The sequence below is a fragment of the Kogia breviceps genome, chromosome 4, assembly GCF_026419965.1.
Source record: "Kogia breviceps isolate mKogBre1 chromosome 4, mKogBre1 haplotype 1, whole genome shotgun sequence".
Classification (NCBI taxonomy): domain Eukaryota; kingdom Metazoa; phylum Chordata; class Mammalia; order Artiodactyla; family Physeteridae; genus Kogia; species Kogia breviceps.
In genome coordinates this window covers 66,887,233-66,912,335 of record NC_081313.1, presented here as the reverse complement: position 1 = coordinate 66,912,335, position 25,103 = coordinate 66,887,233, and the positions used below count along the sequence as shown (strand labels likewise).

General features: G+C 34.4%; 1 protein-coding gene across 2 annotated transcripts in view; it reads left to right on the top strand.

Annotated features, from left to right (window-relative positions):
• Positions 1-25,103, top strand: part of EDIL3 (EGF like repeats and discoidin domains 3) — a 439,395-nt gene that overhangs the window by 148,037 nt on the left and 266,255 nt on the right. The window contains exon 3 of one of the 2 annotated variants that reach the window (XM_059061089.2): positions 10,014-10,043. The exons of the other annotated variant lie outside the window; for it this stretch is intronic. Within the exon in view, the coding sequence (XP_058917072.1) occupies positions 10,014-10,043 (30 nt within the window). The remainder of the gene's footprint in view (positions 1-10,013; positions 10,044-25,103) is intronic. 2 annotated transcript variants of the gene reach the window in all.

Here is a 25,103-nt window from a genome sequence, read left to right as displayed (position 1 = left end):
AGTCCTGGACACTAAGGAAACTGTTTCAATGAAGACAAATGTTTGGTTTTCCTGTCTGTGAATGTAATCAACTACATATGAAATATATGCAAACTAGATTCTTTGCTAGAGAGAAAATGAAAGATTGGAAAAATACCTTTAGGGCTTTGCTTGGTTTCAAACTTTTGCAATTTTTCCTATTGCTAAGGTACTTTTAGATACTGGCTTGCAAGCCAGTCTGTTCTCTCTTGACCTTCACCTCATGTCTCCCTCCCCCTCTTTTTTTCCTGCCCAATCCTGCCCTCAGATAGAAAGGAGATAAGATTAGTAGCCCCCAGTGTTCTAGAATTGGTCTATAAGATGAGGCTGGAGGAAGGGAAGAAAGGAAATTAATTCTTTCAGCAGCATGAAGAAGGCAGGTAATAACGCCGTTGTATTCTGTGCTAGTTAGATCTCATCTGGACATCTAATTCTTGTTGCTGTAAGATTTCGTTCATATTGCTATGTTTTAAAAGACCCTGAAAATTTTTAATTTATCAAGAGGAGGTTAACAAAAATGATGACCAGGTTGTACGTCATGATTATGAAATTAAGTGGAGATGTTTGTCTCAGTTAAGAAGAGAATTATAGGGAATATGTTAGTGGTCTTCAAATATTTGAATGGCTGTTATGTCAAAGAAAGCCACATTATTCCATTGTTTTCCAGACGCTGTCTTTAGGAGAGTGATATGATGTGTTTCTTTGTGAGACTATGAGTTCCCTGCCACTAGAAGTTTTGAAGCAATGCTTAGATTTTTGATTGGCAGGTTGGACTAAGTTACCTTTAATTTCAGTTTGGATTTAAACTTTTATTTATGCAAAATTGCTTACATCCTGTTTTCTGAACAGGCTGTTTCCTAGACTGTTTCTTGACAGTTTGGAAAAGTAGAAGTTAATAGTGTGCATTCACAACTCGAAAATAACCTCAAAGATAAGAAGAATGGGGTTTGGGCCCTCCCTGAATAGCCTTGTACCTTTATTCAATTTCATTGCCTTAAAGTTAGACCTGTCCACTTTTTTTTATCATTTGAGTTCCTTAAAGATGTTCCAATTAAGGAAAAATTCATCTTAGGGAGGCAAGTTCTGAAGATAGGGAAATTACATTGTCAATGTCATTTGATTAACACCTGAATGTAGATACACTGACTATTTTCTTTTAAAGAAGGGCCTAATGATTCTGAGAAGAAAGCATTTAATTTTAGCTTCTATTTTAACAGGCAGGAAAAAAATCCTCTATAGCAGTCATTAACTCACTGCTGAATAAGTCAGTGGCACATTAGATTAATTGAGCTCTGTATAAGCAAACAGAGACTGTGCTTTATCGCTTATAGTTAGTGTCCTTGGGATGAGTTCAAGCTACATGAAAAAAATAATTCCCCTTGACCAAAGAGAAACAGATAGATCCACCAGAAGTATCTCAGCTCTATTCAAGTTACACCTTCCACTGTTTTTTCCCTTCATCTTTTGAGTTTCAAAAGATATTTTAATTAAGCCAGATGTGTGGATCTGTATTTTGGGAACCCATTATTTCAAAGCCATCATAAAATTTCTGAATTCCTCTTTGGAATATAAGTAGTGGAAAAGGAATGATATTTTACTAAAAGGCTTCTCAGATTTCATAAATGGTATAAATGTCATGTTTGAGATAACTGTATCATTAAATAATTGCTTGTGCGCTTATACACACACACACATTATATGCCAATATTTTGTAATAAGGTAATTTTCTGTCTTCAAGTAGTCACCATTAATTTTTTTAAACGTTGAAGTTTTATATTATTTAAAATAAGAATATTATATTCAGTATACAGCCCTACATACCCCCAAGTGAGGTGAGGGTGATGGGCAGGGAAATCTGTTAGTCCAAGGCTGCATCTCCTCAAGCCCACAGCTCAGCCATTTCTTTGTCTCTTGTGTCTTGTGCTTAGGCATCGGTCACTGGAACTTTTACTTGATCTCCATTAATAGTAACTCTATTGAAAGGGAGGTAACTTTCATAGGAAGAAGTCACAAATATAATATGTCCAATATATTTAAGAAGCATGTTACTAAAGATAGGCTGACAGCATAAAAGAGGATCCTTTAAAAGCCTTATTTATAAAAAATGAATATTTTATATTGTATTTAAGATTATGAGCTCTTATTTAATGAAATTATTTGGTCATTTATTTTGGTTTCATGGTTCTACCATTGTTCAAATGGAGTCTGATTATTCATTGAAATAGTATTTCTAAGAGAAAAACCCTGAATCCATCCAAATATCATTCAGTAGAGACTTAGTTAAATAAATCATGGCTTATCCATAAAATAAAATATTATTATCGTCCATATTCACTGATAATATTGAGATAGAAATATATTAATGAAATGCAATATATTAATGAAAGCAAGTTAAAGAACATCATATATTATGTAATCCTAGTTTTATTTACAGTATAAATATTTAATTATAATTACATATATTTTTATATATGTATTCAGATGTTTAAGAATTTTTACTTCAAAATTCAGGTTGTTTTGAGTTTTTAGTTGATAATTTAGTTGATTTAATAAATATAATAAATATATTTCTATTTTCTAACTCAAATCTTAACCCATTATAACATTGGGTTTTTTGCCAACCCCTTAATCACAAAATCTCTTCTGACATTAACATTTTATGTGCAATGATTCCGTGGTTTCCTTAAGTGGATGCTGTCTCTGGGATTTGTGCCAGTATTGCTGACTTATCCATTATTTTTTCATTTTTGGTTCTTTCGGTTTTAACAGATTTACTTTTTCGATTAGCTCATTTGTCCAGATTTATGGGAATGAATTGAGGGTGAAGTGAGCAGTTGCCCACACGTAAATAAAGCAGAAATCCATAGAATATGAGCCTGGTGGTATTAGCTTCCTTCTGTCCGTTGTTGTGAAACAGAACAATATACGTGTTTAACCATCTGAAATTCACATATGATAAGCAAGTAAGCTCAACTTCATGGCTTTTCTGTCACATTAAACAGCATTCTTCTTCCAGAACTATTCCCTCCTCTCCTGTATTAAGTTTTCAAAAAATGATGAATTAATTTTATTGGAAATTGATAAATGTGAGCAGCCATTTATATTAACTTCTGACCTGCTCTATCCTTCACAAATTTCTTCTATTTGGCCATGAATTTTCTTTGGCTACCTTATGTTTAATTCCCAATTCTCTTTTTAGATGGCTCCCAGTAATGTAAAACAGCCATTAAATTCACTTACTGGACTTCATTTTCTCATGTCTAAAACTGGATAGCTTTCCAAAAATATTTACTCAGTACTAATTATGTGCACTATACAAAACTGAAACATAACCACTGCCTTTGAAAGAAGGAGCATGGATAATGTCCAGCTTGGGAACAAGATTGGAAAATATTATTGCCATTTTGTTTAGAACAGGCTTTAGGTTATAGTTTAAAAGCTAGTGGGGGATGTTTGGAGGCAACTAAATCAGGAAACTAAAATAAATACTAAAGAAATGAGGGTGGTGAGACTTGCATTCAGTCTACAATGATGAGGTGAATTTGGATAGGGAGGGAGGGCACATTGAATAAACAAAGGATTTTTGAGGACAGTTGTATAAATACATGAAATGTTGAATTATAGGCTTTTGTAATGTTAAACCACCTAGCCTAAACATCTTTTGTGCTTCCATTAAGTAGGAAAATGTGTCCTAATTATGTCACCAGTCTCTTTAATACTAGCTGAGGAATGAATATAGGCCTATTACTTAAGGCATATTACTTCCCAGCTACCCAATACTCTGGGAGTACTTTGTAAATTACATATGTTTTTTTACTTAGTAGAAAAAAATGATACCAAAGCTTTCATTTATTCTTTATTATTTTCCCCTTTTGTACCTCTTCTAAAATGAGAAAATCACAAATGCATTAATTGCTGTTAACATTATTAACTGTATAAGTAGCTTGTAAAGCTCATGTGAGCTATATTACTACTAAACTTTAGAAAGTGCATCTTTGTGGTTCTATTTTAATGAATGTATTTAATTAATAAACTATAGTTTGATGCTTTTTGAGTTAATTTAAAATCACAGACCTATTTTTTCATGAGATGATGAAATGGTCATTAGAGCATCATTGTCTTTTCAAATATTATTCCTTTTCTCTCCTGCCCCAAGAAAGAAAATATGATTATATAGTTATGTAAGTTATTATATATGATTATATATAAATTTATATAACTAAAATATAGATGACATTTAAGGCTTTCTCTTTGGCAAGTCTAGTAATGTAGCATAATGAAGCAACTAAATTTTACTGAGTAACACAGAGGACTGTATTAAATATTTATACATATTTTCTTTCTTTCTTTTGTCAAATGTTTATTGAACCCTGCAGTGTTATAGGTATTCTTCTAAAAACTGTAGTTATAAGGGTGAGCAAAAGAGGCACATTCCTGCCCTCATGAAAACCCTAGTCTAACGGAAGAGACTAATAAACATACAAATACGTACTTACAGGCTAACTACATGTATACATAATTATATTTTATGTACTACACATTATTAACTGTATACAAATAAATGCTGTCCTCCAAATGTAACACGAGAATCAAACAGCATGTGGAAGACTGATAGAACAGAGAAGACTTTGTAATTCTCTGAACATTTTCTCTGCAAATCCATTGACTGCTGTTCCTCACCGTGACCAAATTATTCTGCAGTTCTGAGAGTGGAGAATTGACCACATAGTATGCTGTCTGAAGTCTTTGGCCAGAAGAGACTAACACTTCTCTTCATACTTTCACAAGAAAGGAGTTGGTAATAACAACTTTTAAGTCCTGGGGTTTGTCCTCATTGGGCCATTGACCAAGAACAAACAAATCAACAAACAATAAAACAAAGATCATGTAAACTAATAAAACCTCTTTCTAAATACTTCTCTGTATACTTCCAGAGACAACTCCACAACTTACTTAAATGACTGAATTCACAAATTTTAACATGGATAATTGTATATTTGCAAGGCATATTTGTGCATAATTAACTAGATTTATAGTATAACAAACAAAATGATCCATAAGTCAATATGAACTAACATCTCTGTGTAAAATAGATTATCATATGCTAAGAAATGTAATTTATGTATTTCATAATGAGCTTTTCCTATTGGATGGTGAGTGATGCTGGGCTGGGTATAGAATTGTTTTAAATGGATAGAATTTCCAAGGTATGAAAGTTTCCTTAAAACACCCAAGGATAAGACAAAAAGAAAAAAAAAAAAACAGGAGATATCAAAATTGTTGAGACCACATGAAGAGACTAGAGCCTGTTCAATGAAGAAGTATGTGTGTTTTGCTAGCACATGTATATCAGGGTAATACAAAACTCACTGGGTTTGTGTAGTTATTGTACTTGACAGTTGATCCTGTGAGCAAAGGAGAAAGGTGAGGGAAGGAGGAAAGAGAGAAGGGAAGGAAAATCTGTAGGATGCCTTCTTCTCCTTTGGTTAAGCAACAACCCAGTTCATGAACATGTACACTGACAGACTGTCCTGAAAAAAATGTGACCAACTTCAGAATCAGAGGAATAGGTTTATTGTATCAAAATGTGGTGGTAAACTCTGTGGAAAAATTAAAATAAAAATTTGTTGAGAGCCCAGCTGCCCTTAAAGCACAGCCCTAGTCTGTATGTATTTCCAGTCTCGCCTGCCTCAGAGATGATTAATTTCTCAGGCGTTCTAATATAATTTAAATGAGAACAACAAAACTGGTTACCACTGCAGTTAAATGCCATTAGTTGCAAATAAGAGAAAGCTCAACTAAAACTAGATAAATAATAGAGTGCAAGTATTTTTCCTCAAGAGCTAGAAGTCTAGAGTAAGGTCAGGATATGATTCAGTGGCTCAATAATATCATCAGTAATCTAATTTCATTTTGTTTATCTACTCAGTCTTTGAGAATTGGCTTCTTTCTAAAGCTGGCTCCCATCATGGTTGCAAGATGTCTACCAATTTGCTTCTAGGGCCACAGACTTCCTGGTCCTTACCTAAAGAAGTGAGAGAGAGGGTTATTTGCAGATACTTCCACAGAAGAAAGTGTCTTTCCAAGAGCTCTCCTCACCCAAACACCTACAAACCTGTCCTTACACATTATTGTCTCCAGTTGGATCATATAGCTACCTAGAACAATAACTGTGGCCAGGAAAAGGGAAAAGATTTACTTAGTTCTGAGATAGAGACTCTCTCTCTAAATCCAAAGGAAGAGTCATCTTCCCCCAAGGCATCAATGTAGATACCCAAATAAACCTGAAGATGTTACAAGAGAAAGAGCATTGAAAGTTGGCGAAACAACCAGAGAGTACATTGCAAAGGGTTTTCTACAAGCCTGCTAATTTACTGCTGCAGTTCCAACAATTGGACCCATGGCTCTGCAATAAACTTTTTATGGATAGAGCCATAATTCTCAATACTTAGTGTTCTTAACAGTCACCTGCTGAGCTTTTTAAAAATGCAAAAACCTGGGCTAACACCCAGAATTCAAATTCATTAGATCTGTGGCATTTTAACAAAATCCCAGGTGATTTTGTTATGGACAATGAGAGGACCACACTGAGTTAAATTCTGTATATTAAATATATACTTTTACTCTCTCTTTTCCTACCATCACCATAATTTCAGTACATTCATCTACATTGTCACCAGGCAGAAAAATACAGAGTTGTTAGTTTGCTTTTAATTTTTTTGGTGCATGTGTTTTTAATTTCCAGGATTAGAGGAATTTGCACGTGACACAGACCTCTGTGTGTGTGTGTGTGTGTGTGTGTGTGTGTGTGTGTGTGTGTGTTTATTTGCTGATTCATGAATTCCAAGAAGCAAATAGGAAGAGTAAGGAATCATTTAGGTATCATGAAATTACTTCTATGATCCTTAATTTCATTTAAATGTCACTAAATAGACCACTAATGTCCACTTTGAGGTTTATTTGTACTTCTGGGGCTCTTGCTGCCACCTGTTAATAGCTCATGATGCTTTGTTTGGTAATGCAGTTAGCCTACAAAGCCATCTTTGCCAGCAATAACTGAAATGGTGAATTAATATCAGTCCTAACCCTGTACGTGCCTTTGTGAATATGTGTGTGTATTTTAATAGTATGTATATTGGTTAATAGTATGAATATGTTTAGTAGTATGAATATAGTTACATCTGCAAGTTATGAGGAACCACCACTATGGAGATGTTTCAAAGAAATACAGTTCTGTGCGGACTTGTGTACCTGCTGATTCTAATATTGGTTTTTTTTGTTTGTTTGTTTAAAATATTTATTTATGTTATTTATTTATTTTTGGCTGCATCAGGTCTTTATTGCAGCATGCAGGATCTTTCTGTTGCGGCTCTAGGGCTCTTAGTTGTGGCGTGCAGGTTTTTCTCTCTCTAGTTGTGGTGCACAGACTCCAGAGCGCATGGGCTCTGTAGTATGCAACATGCAGGCTCTCTAGTTGAGGCATGTAGGCTCAGTAGTTGTGGCGCACGGGCTTAGTTGCCCTCCCAGCATGTGGGATCTTAGTTCTCCGACCAGAGATCGAAACTGCATCCACTGCATTGGAAGGAGGATTCTTTAGCACTGGACCACCAGGGAAGTCCCTCTAATATTGTTAATTTGTTACAAACATGCTTTCAGGTATTATAGGTTCAAGTGTAGGTTAGTGCACCCCAGGAGCTTTGGCTTTAAGACTATCTAATTGCTATGATCCTGTAAGTTTAGAATTGTCTTTACTTCTGTGCTTGCTAACCCTTTCCTAAAATTTCTTGCTTGTCCATATATAATGGAGGAATAAAATCTTAGCCCTTGTGATATTTCTTTCTTAAGCATCACAGGCTTGGGATGTTTTGTTTAACCTCCTAGTCAGTCCCTCTCCTGCCTATGTCTATTCCTGGATTGTAAGGGACTTGAAGAAGTTTCCAAGGGACCACTTCATTTCTTAAAGGGATTTCTCTTGTAGCCCTTACATCCAGTTTTTGTTTTTGTTTTTGTTTTTCCCCTTAGGCTAAGTCCAAGGAACATTATTTTAAATCTAGCCAGTCCTTATTCCATGATCCTTTCTCCCATTTCCTTTTCTCTTTTAGTGGATACTGAATTAGCACTTTGTGAGACAGTAAGGCACAGTGGAAAGAGTTTGGTTTTAAAGTCACGTGAGCTTGAATTCAAACGGATCTTAGACTAATTGTTCAGTCACTCTGAATCTCTGTATCTTCATCTATCAAATAAGAGTATATTTCATCTCATCAGTTGCTTTGTAAATTCAGTTCACATACACAAAGTGACCAGCTATAAGTGTAAACTTTTTTATTCTTGTTCCTTTTGAATCTCCAGACTTTTACCAACAATGACCCATCTAAGTCAGCACTTCTATAAGCCCCTGTGGTATTTTCCTAAAAGGGAGTTCCTGGAAGCTACCAACAGTTTTCTTCTTTGAACATGTTTTGAAGTACTTTGGACATGATAAAGCAGCAAACAGCTTTTAAATATTTATGTTCTCCACACCATGCATGCCAAGTGTGTTTGCTCTATTTTTTTTTTTTTTTTTTTTGGTGCCAAGGAGACAAGCCAAACAGTGTGAGAGGAACATACTGTCAGGACACAAAGTAAGCTTGTCTAATGTGTACTCTGTGCAGATGTAACCCTAATGGAAAATAGTGGAGACTGCTCCCTAGTTACACAGTGATACCTTGATGAACAAATCACCTGGGAACAAAACTCCTTTATAAGCAAGTCAGCTGAGTAAATTTTTATTTTAAAACTTCATGAATCAAATGAAGTAGTACTGGCTAGAGTAATATAATTCAACAGTAATATTCTGATAAAGCTGCAATGGTGCACAGTGCAGAAATATCTTCTCACAGAGCTTGTCTTAGTATAAAGATGAAGACATGCATTCTAGGCAAAATTGTGAAGCTACCTCACTTTTGCAACCCCATGCTCCATCCTCCATATACACACAGCAGATTACTACCCTTGGAGTTGTGCCGCTCTCAGAAATGTCCCCTTTTAAAGAAGGAATCAATATGATTCACAGTTTGAGTTATAGTTCATGTTACATTATGTTGATTACTTAGTCGTGTCTCAATCCTGGCTACAAGTTAGTACCATTGAGACTCTGACTTGGTTTGAGGTGGGCCCAGAGTCTGGCAATTCTGGTATAGATACAGGGTTATGAACCACTGCTTTAGCATAAAGTTATGTTTTCGTAATGTGACCTCTCCTTTTGTAATATCCATGCTTATCCATGTGTGCTTGGGGTCAGCCTTTAAAAGGCAGGTTCCTGTGGCTTCAACACAGAATCACCACTACGGAATCTTGAAGTTTGTGGTACACATGAGTTGAGTGTGTTTGTGTGTGTATGTGATGGGGAGAGAGAGAGAGAGAAAATCTTTGTGTTTAACCAACACTCAGAGTGATTCTGAGTCGCTCTAAGGTTTAATAATTCCTACGTTTTTATTTCTAACTCATGGAACAGAATTTTTGACTGTCAATAATACCTTTTAATTCCTCTTTGCTAACAGAGAATTCCCACAGAGTGGATGGTTGGGGTATTTATGTTATATACAATTTTTATTTTAAACAATATTATTTATAATAATTATAATAATTTCCACTCAAGCTAAAAAAGTTCAACCTTGTTTACAAAAGGAAAGGAAATTCAAATTCAGACAACCGAATGGTCTTTTCTAATGCTTGCTTATTTTAAATTATGAGAGTATTTAAATGTTAATTTAATGTAAGTACTCTCCATTTATCTGTCATTATCTAATTATCTAATGAAAAATTTCTAATGTATATACAAAATTTCAAGTCAGAGACTTTTAGTGATTATTTAGAAATGTGAAATATACTTATGTTCAATCTCAATTTCTCTTTCTCTCTGCCCCATCTCTCTCTCCCTCTCACCTCACTCCTTCCCTCTCATCTCACTCACTCCCTCTCTTTGTTCCCACCTCATCTCTTTTCCTCTATCATAGCATCAGATGAAGAAGAGCCAACTTCAGCAGGTAAAGTTCCTATGCTGTAAAGATTATTCCTATTTATTTTAATGCCTTTAGTAATATAGACCGTTTGAAATGTATTTGTTCAGGTTTCAACCACAAAACAGGCACAGATTTATTTAGTTACTTTATTTCTTGAACCCATTATGTAGTCCCAGACTAAACGATGTTGGTTATGAGTTTTAAATAAAAAGAGAAAATAATAGAAAATGAACTGTCACAGAGGAAATCATAACACAAAAAATCACATCACTATTACGGAATAAGGAAAATAGGAAAATTAAAACATTGAGAAAAAGCCAATAAGTAATAAAATGGGGAGAAAAAACTAAAATGATAAAATGCAGAAAAATAATAAAATGAGGAGGCTGAAATTAAACAGAGGAAAATGTTAAAACATACTTTCAGAAATATGACTCACCATGATAGAATACTGCATTATCAAATTTGACTGACATTGAATATGACATTCATTTAAGTTTAAGGAGAAAAATCATGTTTTTGCCTCAAATACTCACTTTCATTAAGAAAATAATTTTTGCAGTAACAACTTAATGATACTGAAATTTGGCATCATGACTACGCTCCTCATCCATCTAATCAGCATTGATCAAGAACAGTCTCAGGTCTGAACTAAATACCGTGAGGAATGCAAATGGTAGAGAAGGCATGGTATTTTCAACTTGGTTCTAGGACAGTGGGATGGGTCAAAGACCAGGCACATTTATAAGGAGAAAGCAGGCACCACAGCCAATCTGGTTAGCAAATAATAAAAGGCCCAGGCTAGCAGACTAGCAACATCAGGAAAAAGGGATAAAGCCTTGAGATGGAGGGGTTAGATGCTGGTTGAAAGAGAAAGACCAGAACTTAGCACCAGATTCTTTCTTAGGCAATTGAGGAAGGGAGTTAGGCCTGAGAGACAGGAGCAGGAAATGGTCACTGAAGCTAATGGACAGAAATGGGGCTTGATTGTATAGGAAATGGGGAACGTAGCCCAGTTATTGGAACTCAGGTACCGAGTAGGGTCTTTTCAACTCATAGACCTAACTTATTTCAATTGGTAAGGAGACGTCTTGATTTCTACCTTCTTCTAGAACTGGGCAGGGATTTTTACCTGTAAAAGTGGTTCGAAACATCAAAAATTCAATGGAAGAAAATGAAATAGACATCTTACAAATATCTTTGGTAAACTCCAAGGAGGCCATATTGCATTATACTCATTATCACTGCCTTGAAATGGAATCACAGAAGATAAACTCTCAGTTAATGTTTCATTTTCATAATATTGTTAGATAGTTTATAACCTGACTTGGATGATAAGAACTCCCTATAATTTTCTCCTACTCTAGTCAGTATTATGTAGCCTATTTTTAAGAGCAACCTAATCACATGACTCAGTAGCAGACTTAAGTGTTGTTATGAGTTTCCTCTGCCTAGTTTCTGACTTCTTTTTGCCCTGTCTTGAGGCTTTAGCGTTGACAGCATTGCCCAAAGACTCTGTCTTTCTCAACCTTAGTTGAATTTTCTCTTGGTGTGAGTACCAGTCCTTGTGAGCCTATGCTTTTCTAGAGCAGTTTCATTCCTCTAATATTCTTACACCTCATTCCTAGCTATGTTGCCTGCCAAGCAGTTTTGGTGACTTTGCAAAAGAATTATTATTTTTGCATGATGAAGATTAATTTTAATTTAATGTAAGTAATACATATAACTATTTCTTGGTGTAATTTTCTTATTTTAAAATTATTTTAATAATTTCTCTGCTTATTAAGAAACTCTTTTGTAAATGCAACTGAACATTTTTCCCCAAATATTTATTTGACTCTAGAGTCATCACAGAGTTTAAATTATGTTTTTAAAATATTTTTGTTTTCATATATGACCAGATGTTTTTGTTGTGATTTTAGCAGGGATGATTAGAATAGAGAAAATATATTAAGTAATATTTTAACTAAATAATTTCATGTACAGATTACATTAACATTAAGAAAATTTGCATTTGGTAAAGCAGACATTCCTTTTATATAAAACTGCCAATGGGAGCCAAATGCTCTTCCGTTAATTTTATCAAAGTGTACAATAAAAAGTATTATTGTGTAGTTGTATTAAAACTTTTGACAAGGTATTATGAGTTTTGTAAAGGCTTGATTTCATAAGGAATATGAATACTTGTGGAAAGTGGATTGTGATATTGTTTTAGAGCTTTTTTGGTACTTCTTGCCCCCAATTTTTTCAACAACTATTTTTCTCAAATATTTATTATTCTGTTTATGTGTCTTTTTCAGTAATACTTATCAAAATATATCTTTTATTTTAAACTAATATCCAAAATATATTTAATATATTGTTCATAGTCTCTGTTTTTACTTTCATCTCCTTCCATCAACAGTTTATCTAGAATGATCTTTCCCAAGCTCAGACTCCTTTAATTTATCTTTTTGATCCTTCTTTAATTTATCTTTCTTTCTGTTATTTCTCCATTCTGTTTAAATTAGCAGTGAAATGCAATCATCTGTTTGCCACAGAAATTGTACCTGAATTAAACTTTCATATGTCCCCACATGATATCTTTATCAGTTTCACATTCTTCCTTCAGCTTCATGGCATAATTGGACTGTAACTTCTTCTAATAATACTTCAATTTCTTCAAATAATTAAGATATTTCTAATAGATCTGCTACTCAAAGTTCAACAGTAGAAGGAATAAAGTAAATGGGGATGTTTTTTGCTGCTAGATAGTCACAGGCTCATGATCACCAGTTGTTAATATATGAATTATAAGTTAAAATTTAATATTTTTAAAAACAAATATATATATGATTTATCTAAATATGCAGGTGCCTAGTAGATACTATTGAATGATACTATTTATTAAATATTTGCAATGTATGGATATTATATAGCAAATCTAAGTTATTTTTACCCCAGGGGTACACAGAATTGGATTAATTATAATTCAATAAACATGAAAAATTCTCATTGTCCAAAATATTTTTTAGAGAAAATAATAGGTTTCTGTCTGGACTAACATATAGTATAAAAAAAATTAGAAAGAGACAATATAACTGAGAAAATTAATGAGATATTAGATAGTGTTTTACTTGTGCTATAACATGCTGCAAAATGATTGTGCTTTTTCTCTTTACAATGGAGTATATTTGATTTAACTTATATTTAGAGTTTTTATAACTGCCATCATTAAAACAGACAAGTGATTCCTCTACCCTGTTACCATATGTTTCTGTTTACAATATTTTTATGCTTCACTCTGTCTTTAGTCATTTTTTCAAGTATGCGTAATTTCTCTTATTTGAACCTCTAAACTGCCATGCAAAAAAGCAAGTGCTTAGTAACTGCTTTTTTTGGTGTTGATTTATAGAGGGGCTGCATAATATGTCACATCTGTGTTTCTATTCATGGAGATGTATCCCCTTATTGAATATGGAGCATCCATTTGTTAATTATTTAATTTTTCAAATGTTCTGATGGGATGCATTAGCCCAGAGCAACATGTTTGTAGTATCTGAGTTACTAGGGCAGTTTCACCTAACACCTGTTTCTGTAACTACCAGAAGCTTCTTTTTATTTATCTTAGTTGAATCTTATGTTCAGGTATTTAAACCTGAACATTGAGTACAAAACACATTGAGTACAAAAAACACATCTATCATTATCATTGAGTACAAAAACACATCTATGAACTGTACAAGAAATTCCTTCAAACTAGGTTATATCCTAAGATCTAATTATAAACTAATAAGATTCATTTTTTTTAAAGAAACCATAACAGATACTGTACCTCCAAATGAGTCATGTTTAGAGGTGATATATGTAATCCAATTATGTTGCTGTTGCTCAAATAATTTTGGTAACTCTCTTTTGAAATTTCCTTCAGATATTGCAACATCAGTTATTCCCTTTTATAGTCTCAGAACTGTGCTACCATATTCATCAGACACTGGTCTAAAAAATAGGCCTTCAAAAACAAAGATTTGCAAATATTAAGAGAGTGTGCGTGTGTGTGTGTGTGTGTGTGTGTGTGTGTGTGTGTGTGCGTGTGCGTATCTGTAGGTGCAAGATACAGATCCGTTTATAACTTTAAAACACTCTTTGATAGAGTTAAGTCAGTGGCTGCTTCTCCCATGTTGCACAAATCCAATTTCTATTTATCTTCTATTTAAATTTCATAATAAGGAGAGACTTGATAAACTGATTACACCAATGCCTTTGTCTGTGTTCTTTAAGAAATTAAGAAACATTTACATTAGAAAATTGACTGCTACAAATGAACTAATCCATATAAAATTTAATTTATTAACTATAAGGTCTATCAAATTAGGCTTATTGTCATATAAATTTCTTCATTCCTCTTTATTTTTTTCATCTTATTAGCTATTATTTTACCTCTCTATAAATACCATTTATTCATCCAATTAATGAAATCATTATAAGAATTAAAAGAGGACTAGAAATGGAAAATATTTCTGAATGGGATCAGTCAGTCAGAAAATGACACAGTTGAGATATTATAGCTGTACAATAAATCAGTGGCTAAAATTAATAAAACCACAACTTACTATTTTTTGTTTATACCACCTCAGAAGCAAATCTTGATTTTTTTTCTTTTTTTTTCCTTCTCTTGCTTAAAGGGAGATTTTTAATTGCTCTAACTGTCATTTTTTAATATCAAAGAAAGAGACTGAGTTTGAATTTGTATAAAAGTAGTTATTAATATGGTTAGCTCATATAATAACAAAAAATATGATTAGAAAAAAATGAGATTTTCAGTTGAATGTAAAAGGAAAATCTTTTTAGCAATCAGCTATGTTAAAACACTAAAGTGCAAAAGCCATACTGTTCTTCACATGTTTATAAAGTTAAAATTTCATAATTTACTTAAATGTAAAAGTGCATTTCTGGCCTATTAATATCAGATCCCAATTGGCAGTGATGATATAGGTTACTGTCTGGATATAATAGTTTATAGTAGGCTCTTGTGACCTCTGTGATGCCCATCAGAGGTAGAGATAGTGTTGATTCAGCACAGCAGAACTTCATCATTTTTACTAGACTGGCTCCTTCTAAATCTTTTAGTATGTTTAATCTTTTAAATGATCAGTTTGGCCACTGAGGAAGTACACCTAAGAACTAATAATCTATACATATAATAGAACATTGACTAGCAGTAATAAAGTTTTAAGGCTATATTACATATATATATTCATAGTTTTATAAACAAACTATGTATATAGTTTAAAACAAATATGTTATATATCTGTGCAGCTAAACACAGGATGCAGTGATTAGATATTTTTCTCTTGTTTTTGAAATACTCAATCTTAGTCCTACAAAAACATTACTTCTGTTTATGGTGGATTTTGTGATTTTCTTAATTATGCTACAGATCTTTTAGATCTCTTTCCTGTTTTCTTATAGAATTTAATTCTGCATGGCAGACTATGCTCAATTATTCTACAACTAATTCTTTTGAAAAGGAATGATATCTAACCATATTATTCTCTAATGAGCATAACACTCTTTTGCATTTTCATCTTAGCACTTTATTTCCTTGGGGGTCTAAAGTAAAGCTTCACATCCTCATTTTTGTTCACCTTACATTTGTTGCAAATTTTCTCCTTTTTTATATAGACATGCCTATTTTCCCTCTAGTGCCTGGAGCAACGTTTCCAATTATATTGTCAAGTATATTCTTGTTCATAAATATACACTAAGCAGGCTTAAATATTAAAACCCAATATATAAAACTTAAAAGTTTATTGCTATAATCTCTAAAAAATAGAAAGAAGTCATTATTTGTAGATTCTCAGTGGAATAGGGAAGAAATCATTGCCTCTAAAGATTTATCTTTGGTCAGTTCACTAAGACATTCGTTAAAGAACAAGTACTGCTTACTTTTTTTTAAATAAAACAAAACTTCCTTATTGATACATATTTGATAGTGACATTGAATTGTGAGAAAAAGAGTTGGTTTTTAAATTTCTGTTATATGTAGATAGTATTTTTCTTATTTTATATTTAAGAAGTATTCATATTTAAGATAAACTTAAAAATAGTAATAAAGGTATATACATGGAAAGGAAAAGTGTATCTGTCAGTGTTCTCTGGAGGAGCAGAATCAAAAGGCTATATATGTATATAAAATAAAGAGATTTATATTAAGGAATTGGCTCATGTGGGACTGGCAAGTCTGAATTCTATAGGGCAGGCCGGCTGAAGTCAGTCAGGAGTTCTGGTTTACAGCATTGAGGCAAAGTTTTTTCTTCTCAGGGAAACCTCACATTTTGCTTTCCTTCAACTGATTGCATGAAGCCCACCCATATTATTATGGAGGGTAATCTGCTTTACTTAAAGTCAACTGATTGTAGATGTTAATCACATTGACAAAATACCTTCACAACAATATCTAGGCTAGTATTTGACCAAGCGACTGGGTACCACAGTCTAGCCAAGTTGACACATAAAATTTAACCATCACAGAAAGTGAGTAAAAATTATATAAACACAAAATATTTTAATTTTAAACAAACCTATTTCAGGAACATAGACCAAGCATAATTTGCAATGTTTAATAACAATGCATGTTGTCCCACTATCTGTGTACACTTAGACTTCAAGCCTTATTTAATTTCTAATACTCCTTGCATTGGATGGATTCATCTTTAAGGCCATCTCCAATTGTCTGGGTCAATTTTTTTTGCTGTCCCAAGTTTCACCTCAAGTTTATTACAAATAGAGCAATGAGAAGTATTAATTTAATATTCCAGGGATTTGTTGGCTCAAGGAAGGCATTAAGCATTCCTGTTCATGACGGGTAGGATAAAACACCATGTACCTGAAGGCCTGAACCTATGCCTTTAGGTGTTTTTATCTTCAGATAAATAGCTGTCTCCTACCTGTACAGTATTTTCCTTTTACAGATTTCATTTTCATCATCTGTAAAATGGATTAATAATAGTGCCCACCTTAAATGTTTGATGGAAGTATCAAACATGATGATATATTAAAGCATTTATCACATCATGCCCATCCTATAATAAGTACAAGGAATCTAAGCTGTTCTTTTTACTTTTATTATCATCAATGTTGTTTCCCATATTATTGTTATTGTTATTTTGATTATGCTTATTTGTCAGGCAATGTGGCAAGTGTTTTAGGTGCAGTTTTTTATTTAATTTTCACAATAAAGCAATGAAGCTAATTATATATATATATTCCTACTTAAAGAGGAGAACACTGAATTTTAAAGCATAAAGAAATATGCCCAAGGTTACATAATAAGCAAGCGACGAAAGGAGGATTCAATTTCAAATTTCTCTGGAGAAACTTGTACTTATTCTAATGATGCAAACTGCCTTTTATTCACTTAAAAATAGTTTTAAATAACAAATATTTCTTTCACTTGTAAAAGTAATGCACAGTTATTCAAGTTTTTTGTCATGCATATATTATATAGCTGTACCTAATAACATGCAAAATTTTACCTATTATTTTAAATGATAATCTGATTAGTATAGTAATTTTATGGACCTTGTAGACAATTTTAAATTAATAAAATAGGAAATGGAAATTCCTCTGGCTACCTTCATCCATATTGAATATTTGCATTTTCAGAAAACATTCTGCCTCAATCTAGTTGCTCTTACAGTCTTCTCCATCTCAGTGGCTCAATCCAAATCTTCAGGGTCAACTTTGATAACACCCACTACATCCCATTCTCACCAGACCCTTTTAGCCTCTTCTTACAAAATATACCCAAAATCTAATCACTTCTGGCCATCACATATACCATCACCCTTGTCGAAGTCACTATCTTCTCACACTTGGCTTATCATGCAGTAACCTTCTGAGTGGTCTTCTTTTTGGTACCTTGACCCCTCTGCAGGTCCTCCTCAACAGAGAGGCCAGGATAATTCTCCTACAAGACCATGAGATCCCATCACTCTTCAACCTTAAGGCTAATTTAGTACCTCTCAATCAACCCTGAAGTAGATTTAGGATTGAAACTGGATATAATTTGCACCCTTCATTACCTCCTTGGCTGCCTTTCCTCTACAGACACCCTGTCCTTACTTTTCATACAACAAACACAAACCCTGAGCCCATCCCAGTCTTGGGCAGGGTTTTGCACTCATAGGTCCATTGTCTGACAGCTTCTCCTGCAAGTATCTGCATGACTTCTCCATCACATCCTTCATGTCTTGAGCTAAAGATGCCTTTTCAGAAAGGCCTTCTTTTTGTCTCTAAAAAGGTCACACCTTCTCCACCTTGTCATGGTCCCCTGCTCTGCTTTATTTTTTAATGTTAGCACAGTCTGCCCAGTTTATGTAGCTTATTTTCTGTCCAGTGTGAATATAAACTCCCCCAGGGATGGGGTTTTTTTGGTCTATTTTATTGAATACTGAATCCCTAGCTGCTAGAACAATTGTTCGGTACATGGTAGATGCTTAATAAACATTTGTTGTATGGTTGAATTAATGAATAAATTCAGCCATACTGATTTAATGCTGATTTTAAAGCACTGTTAACCCAAGAACATACATAGTTCTTCCCTGTATGATGATATAAAGAGAGAGGGGGTGATAGATATATTTCCCAATTTAAGAAATAAATAAAAGGATAACACTAATAATTTGTTAAGAATCTTAAAGATGCTTTAAAATTACTTAAATCCCTTGGCAGTGAAAAGCCATTACATTGATCTTTGTTTTTCTGTTTTGATTGCAGTAGGATAAAATACATTTTGTTTAGTACTTCTTTGAGTGTGGTGTCCTAACAATGTCAGTAATTTAGCCATTGTTAGGAATTACTGAATGGAACCTGCAGCAGTGATTTTAAAAGCTTCAAACCTGGCAACAACCACTATCTAGTGCTGAGCGCAGGTAGAAGAGTGGGTGGGCTTAAGTCAAGGAGGCAGCAGAAAGGATGTGGGCAAGGCCACTGGCTTCGTGGGTTTGGACTCCAAGTAGAATAAAAAAGGGCCTGTAATTTTTTGGTACAATAACTTCCTCCTTATTGCATTGTTATCAATGTATATCTCATTAATAAGCTCACAGAGATTTTCAGGTAATTTTATTTTCAACATTGTGTGAGTGGTAGACTTTTTAAGTCTTTGAATAATACATTTAAAAATAAAATAAAATAAAATGTACCTGGGTATATACCTGGGTATATACCTTGGGATACACCTTTTTGTTTCTAATTATTTATCCAATACATGTCTTCAACTGCTAGAATTCACCAAGATTTAGAGATACGTTCCATATTTTGCATCTAATTTTCTGCTTTTCTAAACATAAATCTAAATGAGAAAATATACAATATTTCTTACCTAATTTAAATAATATGTTACAATATTGTTGATTGTTTTTGAAAACTTACTAGAGGCTCTTGAAAAAGAGTGAACAATCCAGTTCTCAAAAAATTAGCTGTTCACATCAGCTAATAGTTTGTGCCAAGGCTTTAGATGTTGATTGAAAGACATTGTGATACCTGTCTAAGACTGAGGCCCTCTGAAATCTATTTCATTTCGCACTACCAAACATAAAATAGATAGCTAGGGGGAAGCAGCCGCATAGCACAGGGAGATCAGCTCAGTGCTTTGTGACCACCTAGAGGGGTGGGATAGTGAGGGTGGGAGGGAGGGAGATGCAAGAGGGAAGAGATATGGGAACATATGTATATGTATAACTGATTCATTTTGTTATAAAGGAGAAACTAACACACCATTGTAAAGCAATTTTATTCCAATAAAGATGTTAAAAAAAAAAAAGAACAGGACACCCATTTCCCAGATTCTGGGAGTCTCAGTGCCTACTGGCTCTTAACTGAGTCCTCCTATAGAAGCTGTCATTTATTTAGAACGAAAGCAAATGCTGTAATTCCTAGAAAAGCGGTCACACAGAAGTCTGAACTACACTGAAAACGGTGTCATTGTCATTTAATGTGTGGGAAGAATTGTGCAAGAGTGATCAGGAAGTGAATAAATAGGGAATTTATCCCCAGAATTGTAACCTTCATCATATTTACCTATCTAAACACATTGTTTTGCAGTGTTTTATTTATAATATCATGAAGAAACCACTGAGAATTCTGATCCATGTTGAGTTTTTTATGATATGCCATTCCTTAATCTGATACTTTTAGGCAGAATGCTCAAGGAAGTTGTCTAACTTTCAAGATTCATAGAGCTACAGAAGAGGGAGATTAGCATATTTTTAAGTAACTTGAGTTTTCAGACTGTGGGCTTCTTTTCAGTATCCTGTGTTTATATCATTCCATTTCTGTGCTCCTTGACAGTTTGGGAGATGGTGGGAGATAGAAAGACAAGACTATTGCTTCCCACTAATTTTATTCTTATTCTGAAAGTGAGGAAACCAATGAAAGCTGGCCTCTTAAAGACATTCTTTCATTTCACTCCATGAAACCTGTGCCTGGCTTTTATGACCCATCACACCCGTGTTTCTTCTCCCTAGGAGACAAACAGTTTCTGTTATTCCAAGTCATTCGTGCTGTACTCATTCTCACTTCAAAGCTTTAATTCATGTTTGTCTGTCTAGGGCATACTTTTCTTTCCCTTTTATATCTCCAAAACCTATCCATCTTTTCACAGTCATCTCATGTCCTACATCTCCCATCTGCTGTAACCCACACTGATGTCTCTTTTCCCAAATCTCAACTTGTGTATCTGTTAGGAATGTTCTTTGTTGCAGGTAACTGAGATTAGCATGACTGGGGAAGGAGTCCATTCTCGGAGATCACAGGATCTTCACTACCACCTTTTAAATAAACTATGTTTCTGTGAGTATGAGAGAAGGGCTAGAATAGAAGTTGGGGAGACAACAGTCTTTATCGTTAAAGGGATTTGAGTTCCTTTATTATGTACTGGAAGTGCATTGGAATTGCTTCTCCACCTGGACTGGGGACACACTCCTGACTGTGATTCATCCTTCTATTGTATCACCAGCAATGCTGAAGGTGGAGTCAGGGATCAATATCTGTATTGTGCCCAATAGATACATATCATTAAAATTATCATCATTCCTTAGGATCATAAGACAAAAAGAAAAAAAAAGAAATTAAATGAACACAGTGCTTTTCAAATATACAAAATATGTAAGCTGTGTGATAGTACCCATATGCTGCTACTATATCCTCTTGGATTTGTGTAAATTACAGTTATGTCAGTCACATTTCTTGATTTATATCATTCCTTAATCACTTTGACTACAGCTGTATTAGTTTTCCAAAGTTCCCGTAACAAATTATTATAAACTCGTTGTCTTAAAATAACACATAATTATTCTCTTACAGTTCTGGAACCCAGAGGGAGGTCTGAAACCAATGTGTCATGAAGGCCATGCTCTAGCGGTTAATCCTCCCTTGCCTAATCTAGTTCATGGTGGCCGTTAGCATTCCTTGGTTTCTAGGTTGTGGCCACATCACTTCCTTCATATTGAAATTATCTTTTACTCTTCTGTCTGTGGCTTCTCCTCTTCTGTCTCTTATAAGGACGCTTGTCATTGGATTTAAGACCCACCCAGGTATTACGGGATGATCTCATCTGAAGATCCTTAATTTTCTCTTTTTTTCCTTTTTTTTAGCATCTTTATTGCAGTATAATTGCTTTACACTGTTGTGTTAGTTTCTGCTGTATTACAAAGTGAATCAGCTATACATATACATATATCCCCATATCACCACCCTCTTGCATCTCTCTCCCACCCACCCTACCTCACCCCTCTAGGTAGACACAAAGCACCGACCTGTTCTCCCTGTGCTATGTGGCTTCTTCCCACTAGCTTTCTATTTTACATTTGGTAGTGTATATATGTCAATACCACTCAATTACGTTGTCCCACCTTACCTTTCCCCCTCCCTGTGTCCTCAAGTCCATTCTTTATGTCTACATACTTATTCCTGTCCTGCCCCTAGGTTCTTCAGAACCTTTTTTTTTTTAATTCCATATATATCTGTTAGCCTATGGTATTTTTCTCTTTCTGACCTACTTCACTCTGTATGACAGACTCTAGGTCCATCTACCTCACTACAAATAATTCAATTTCGTTTCTCTTTATGGCTGAGTAATATTCCATTGTATATATATGCCACATTTTCTTTATCCATTCATCTATTGATGGACACTTAGGTTGCTTCCATGTCCTGGCTATTGTAAATAGTGCTGCAATGAACACTGTGGTACATGTCTCTTTTTGAATTATGGTTTTCTCAGGGTATATGCCCAGTAGTGGGATTACTGGGTCGTATGGTAGTTCTATTTTTAGTTTTTGAAGGAACCTCCGTACTGTTCTCCATAATGGCTGTATCAATATACATTCCCACCAACAGTGCACACCCTTGCCAGTATTTATTGCTTGTAGATTTTTTGATGATGGCCATTCTGACCAGTGTTAGGTGATATCTCATTGCAGTTTTGATTTGCATTTCTCTAATGATTAGTGATGTTGAGTATCCTTTCATGTGTTTGTTGGTAATCTGTATATCTTCTTTGGAGAAATGTCTATTTAGGTCTTCTGCCCATTTTTGGACTGGGGTGTTTCTTTATTTGATATTAAGCTTCATGAGCTGCTTGTATATTTTGGAGATTAATCCTTTGTCTGTTGCTTCATTTGCAAATATTTTCTCCTGTTCTGGGGGTTGTCTTTTTGTCTTGTTTATGGTTTCCTTTGCTGTGCAATAGCTTTTAAGTTTCGTTAGGTCCTATATGTTTATTTTTGTTTTCATTTCCATTTCTCTAGGAGGTGGGTCATAAAGGATCTTGCTGTGATTTATGTCATAGAGTGTTCTGCCTAGGTTTTCCTCTAAGAGTTTGGTGGTGTCTGGCCTTACATTTAGGTCCATTTTGAGGGTTTTTTTGTGTATGGTGTTAGGGAGCGATCTAATTTCATTATTTTACATGTACCTGTCCAGTTTCCCCAGCACCACTTATTGAAGAGGCTGTCTTTTCTCCATTGCCTCCTTTATCAAAGTTAAAGTGACCATATGTGCCTGGGTATATCTCTGGGCTTTCCATCCTGTTCCATTGATCTATATTTCTGTTTTTGTGCCAGTACCATACTGTCTTGATTACTGTAGCTTTGTAGTATAGTTTAAAGTCAGGGAGCCTCATTGCTCCAGCTTCATTTTTCATTCTCCAGATTGCTTTGCCTATTCAGGGTCTTTTGGTTTCCATACAAATTGTGAAATTTTTTGTTCTAGTTCTGTGAAAAATGCCATTGGTAGTTTGATAGGGATTGCATTGAATCTGTAGATTCCTTAGGTAGTATAGTCATTTTCACAATGTTGATTCTACCAATCTGAGAACATGGTATATCTCTCCATCTATTTGTAGCATCTCTAATTTCTTTCATCGGTGTCTTATAGTTTTCTGAATACAGGTCTTTTCTCTACTTAGGTAGGTTTATTCCTAGGTATTTTATTCTTTTTGTTGCAATGGTAAGTGGGAGTGTTTCCTTAATTTTTCTTTCAGATATTTTATCATTCATGTATAGGAATGCAAGAGATTTCTGTGCATTAATTTTGTATCCTGCTACTTTACCAAATTCATTGATTAGCTCTAGTAGTTTTCTGGTGGCATCATTAGGATTCTCTATATATAGTATGATGTCATCTGCAAACAGTGACAGTTTTACTTCTTTTCCAATTTGGATTCCTTTTATTTCTCTTTCTTCTCTGATTGCTGTGACTAAAACTTCCAGAACTATGTTGAATAACAGTGGTGAGAGTGGGCAACCTTGTCTTGTTCCTGATCTTAGTGGAAATGCTTTCAATTTTTCACCACTGACAATGATGTTGGCTATGGGTTTGTCATATATAGCCTTTATTATGTTGAGGTAAGTTCCCTCTATGCCTACTCTTAGGAGAGTTTTTATCATAAATGGTTGTTGAATTTTGTCTAAAACTTTTCCTGCATCTATTGAGATGATCATATGGTTTTTCTCCTTCTATTTGTTAATATGGTGTATGACATTTATTGATTTGCATATACTGAAGAATCCTTGCATTCCTGGGATAAACCCCACTTGATCATGGTGTATGATCTGTTTAATGTGCTATTGGATTCTGTTTGCTAGTATTTTGTTGAGGATATTTGCATCTGTGTTCATCAGTGATATTGGCCTGTAGTTTTCCTTTTTGTGACATCTTTGTCTGGTTTTGGTATCAGGGTGATGGTGGCCTCGTAGAATGAGTTGGGGAGTGTTCCTCCCTCTGCTCTATTTAGGAAGGGTTTGAGAAGGATAGGTGTTAGCTCTTCTCTAAATGTTTGATAGAATTTGCCCATGGAGCCATCTGGTTGTGGGCTTTTGTTTGTTGGAAGATTTTTAATCACAGTTTCAATTTCATTGCTTGTGATTGGTCTATTTATATTTTCTATTTCTTCCTGGTTCAGTCTCAGAATGTTGTCCTTTTCTAAGAATTTGTTCATTTCTTCTAGGTTGTCCATTTCTTTTAGGTTGTCCATTTTGTTGGTATATAGTTGCTTGTAGTAATCCCTCATGATCCTTTGTATTTCTGCAGGGTCAGCTGTTATTTCTCCTTTTTCATTTATAATTCTGTTGATTTGAGTCTTTTCCCTTTTTCTCTTGATGAGTCTGGCTAATGGTTTATCAATTCTGTTTATCTTCTCCAAGAACGAGCTTTTTGTTTTACTGATCTTTGTTATTGTTTCCTTCATTTCTTTTTCATTTATTTCTGATCTGATCTTGATGATTTCTTTCCTTCTGCTAACTTTGGGGGTTTTTTGTTCTTCTTTTTCTAATTGTTTAGGTGTAAGTTTAGGTTGTTTATTTGAGATTTTTCTTGTTTCTTGAGGTTGGATTTTATTGCTATAAACTTCCCTCTTAGAACTGCTTTTCCTTCATCCCATAGGTTTTTTTTTTTTTTTTTTTTGCAATATGAGGGCCTCTCACTGTTGTGGCCTCTCCCATTGTAGAGCACAGGCTCTGGACGCGCAGGCTTAGCGGCCATGGCTCATGGGCCTAGCCGCTCTGCAGCATGTGGGATCTTCCTAGAACGGGGCACGAACCCGTG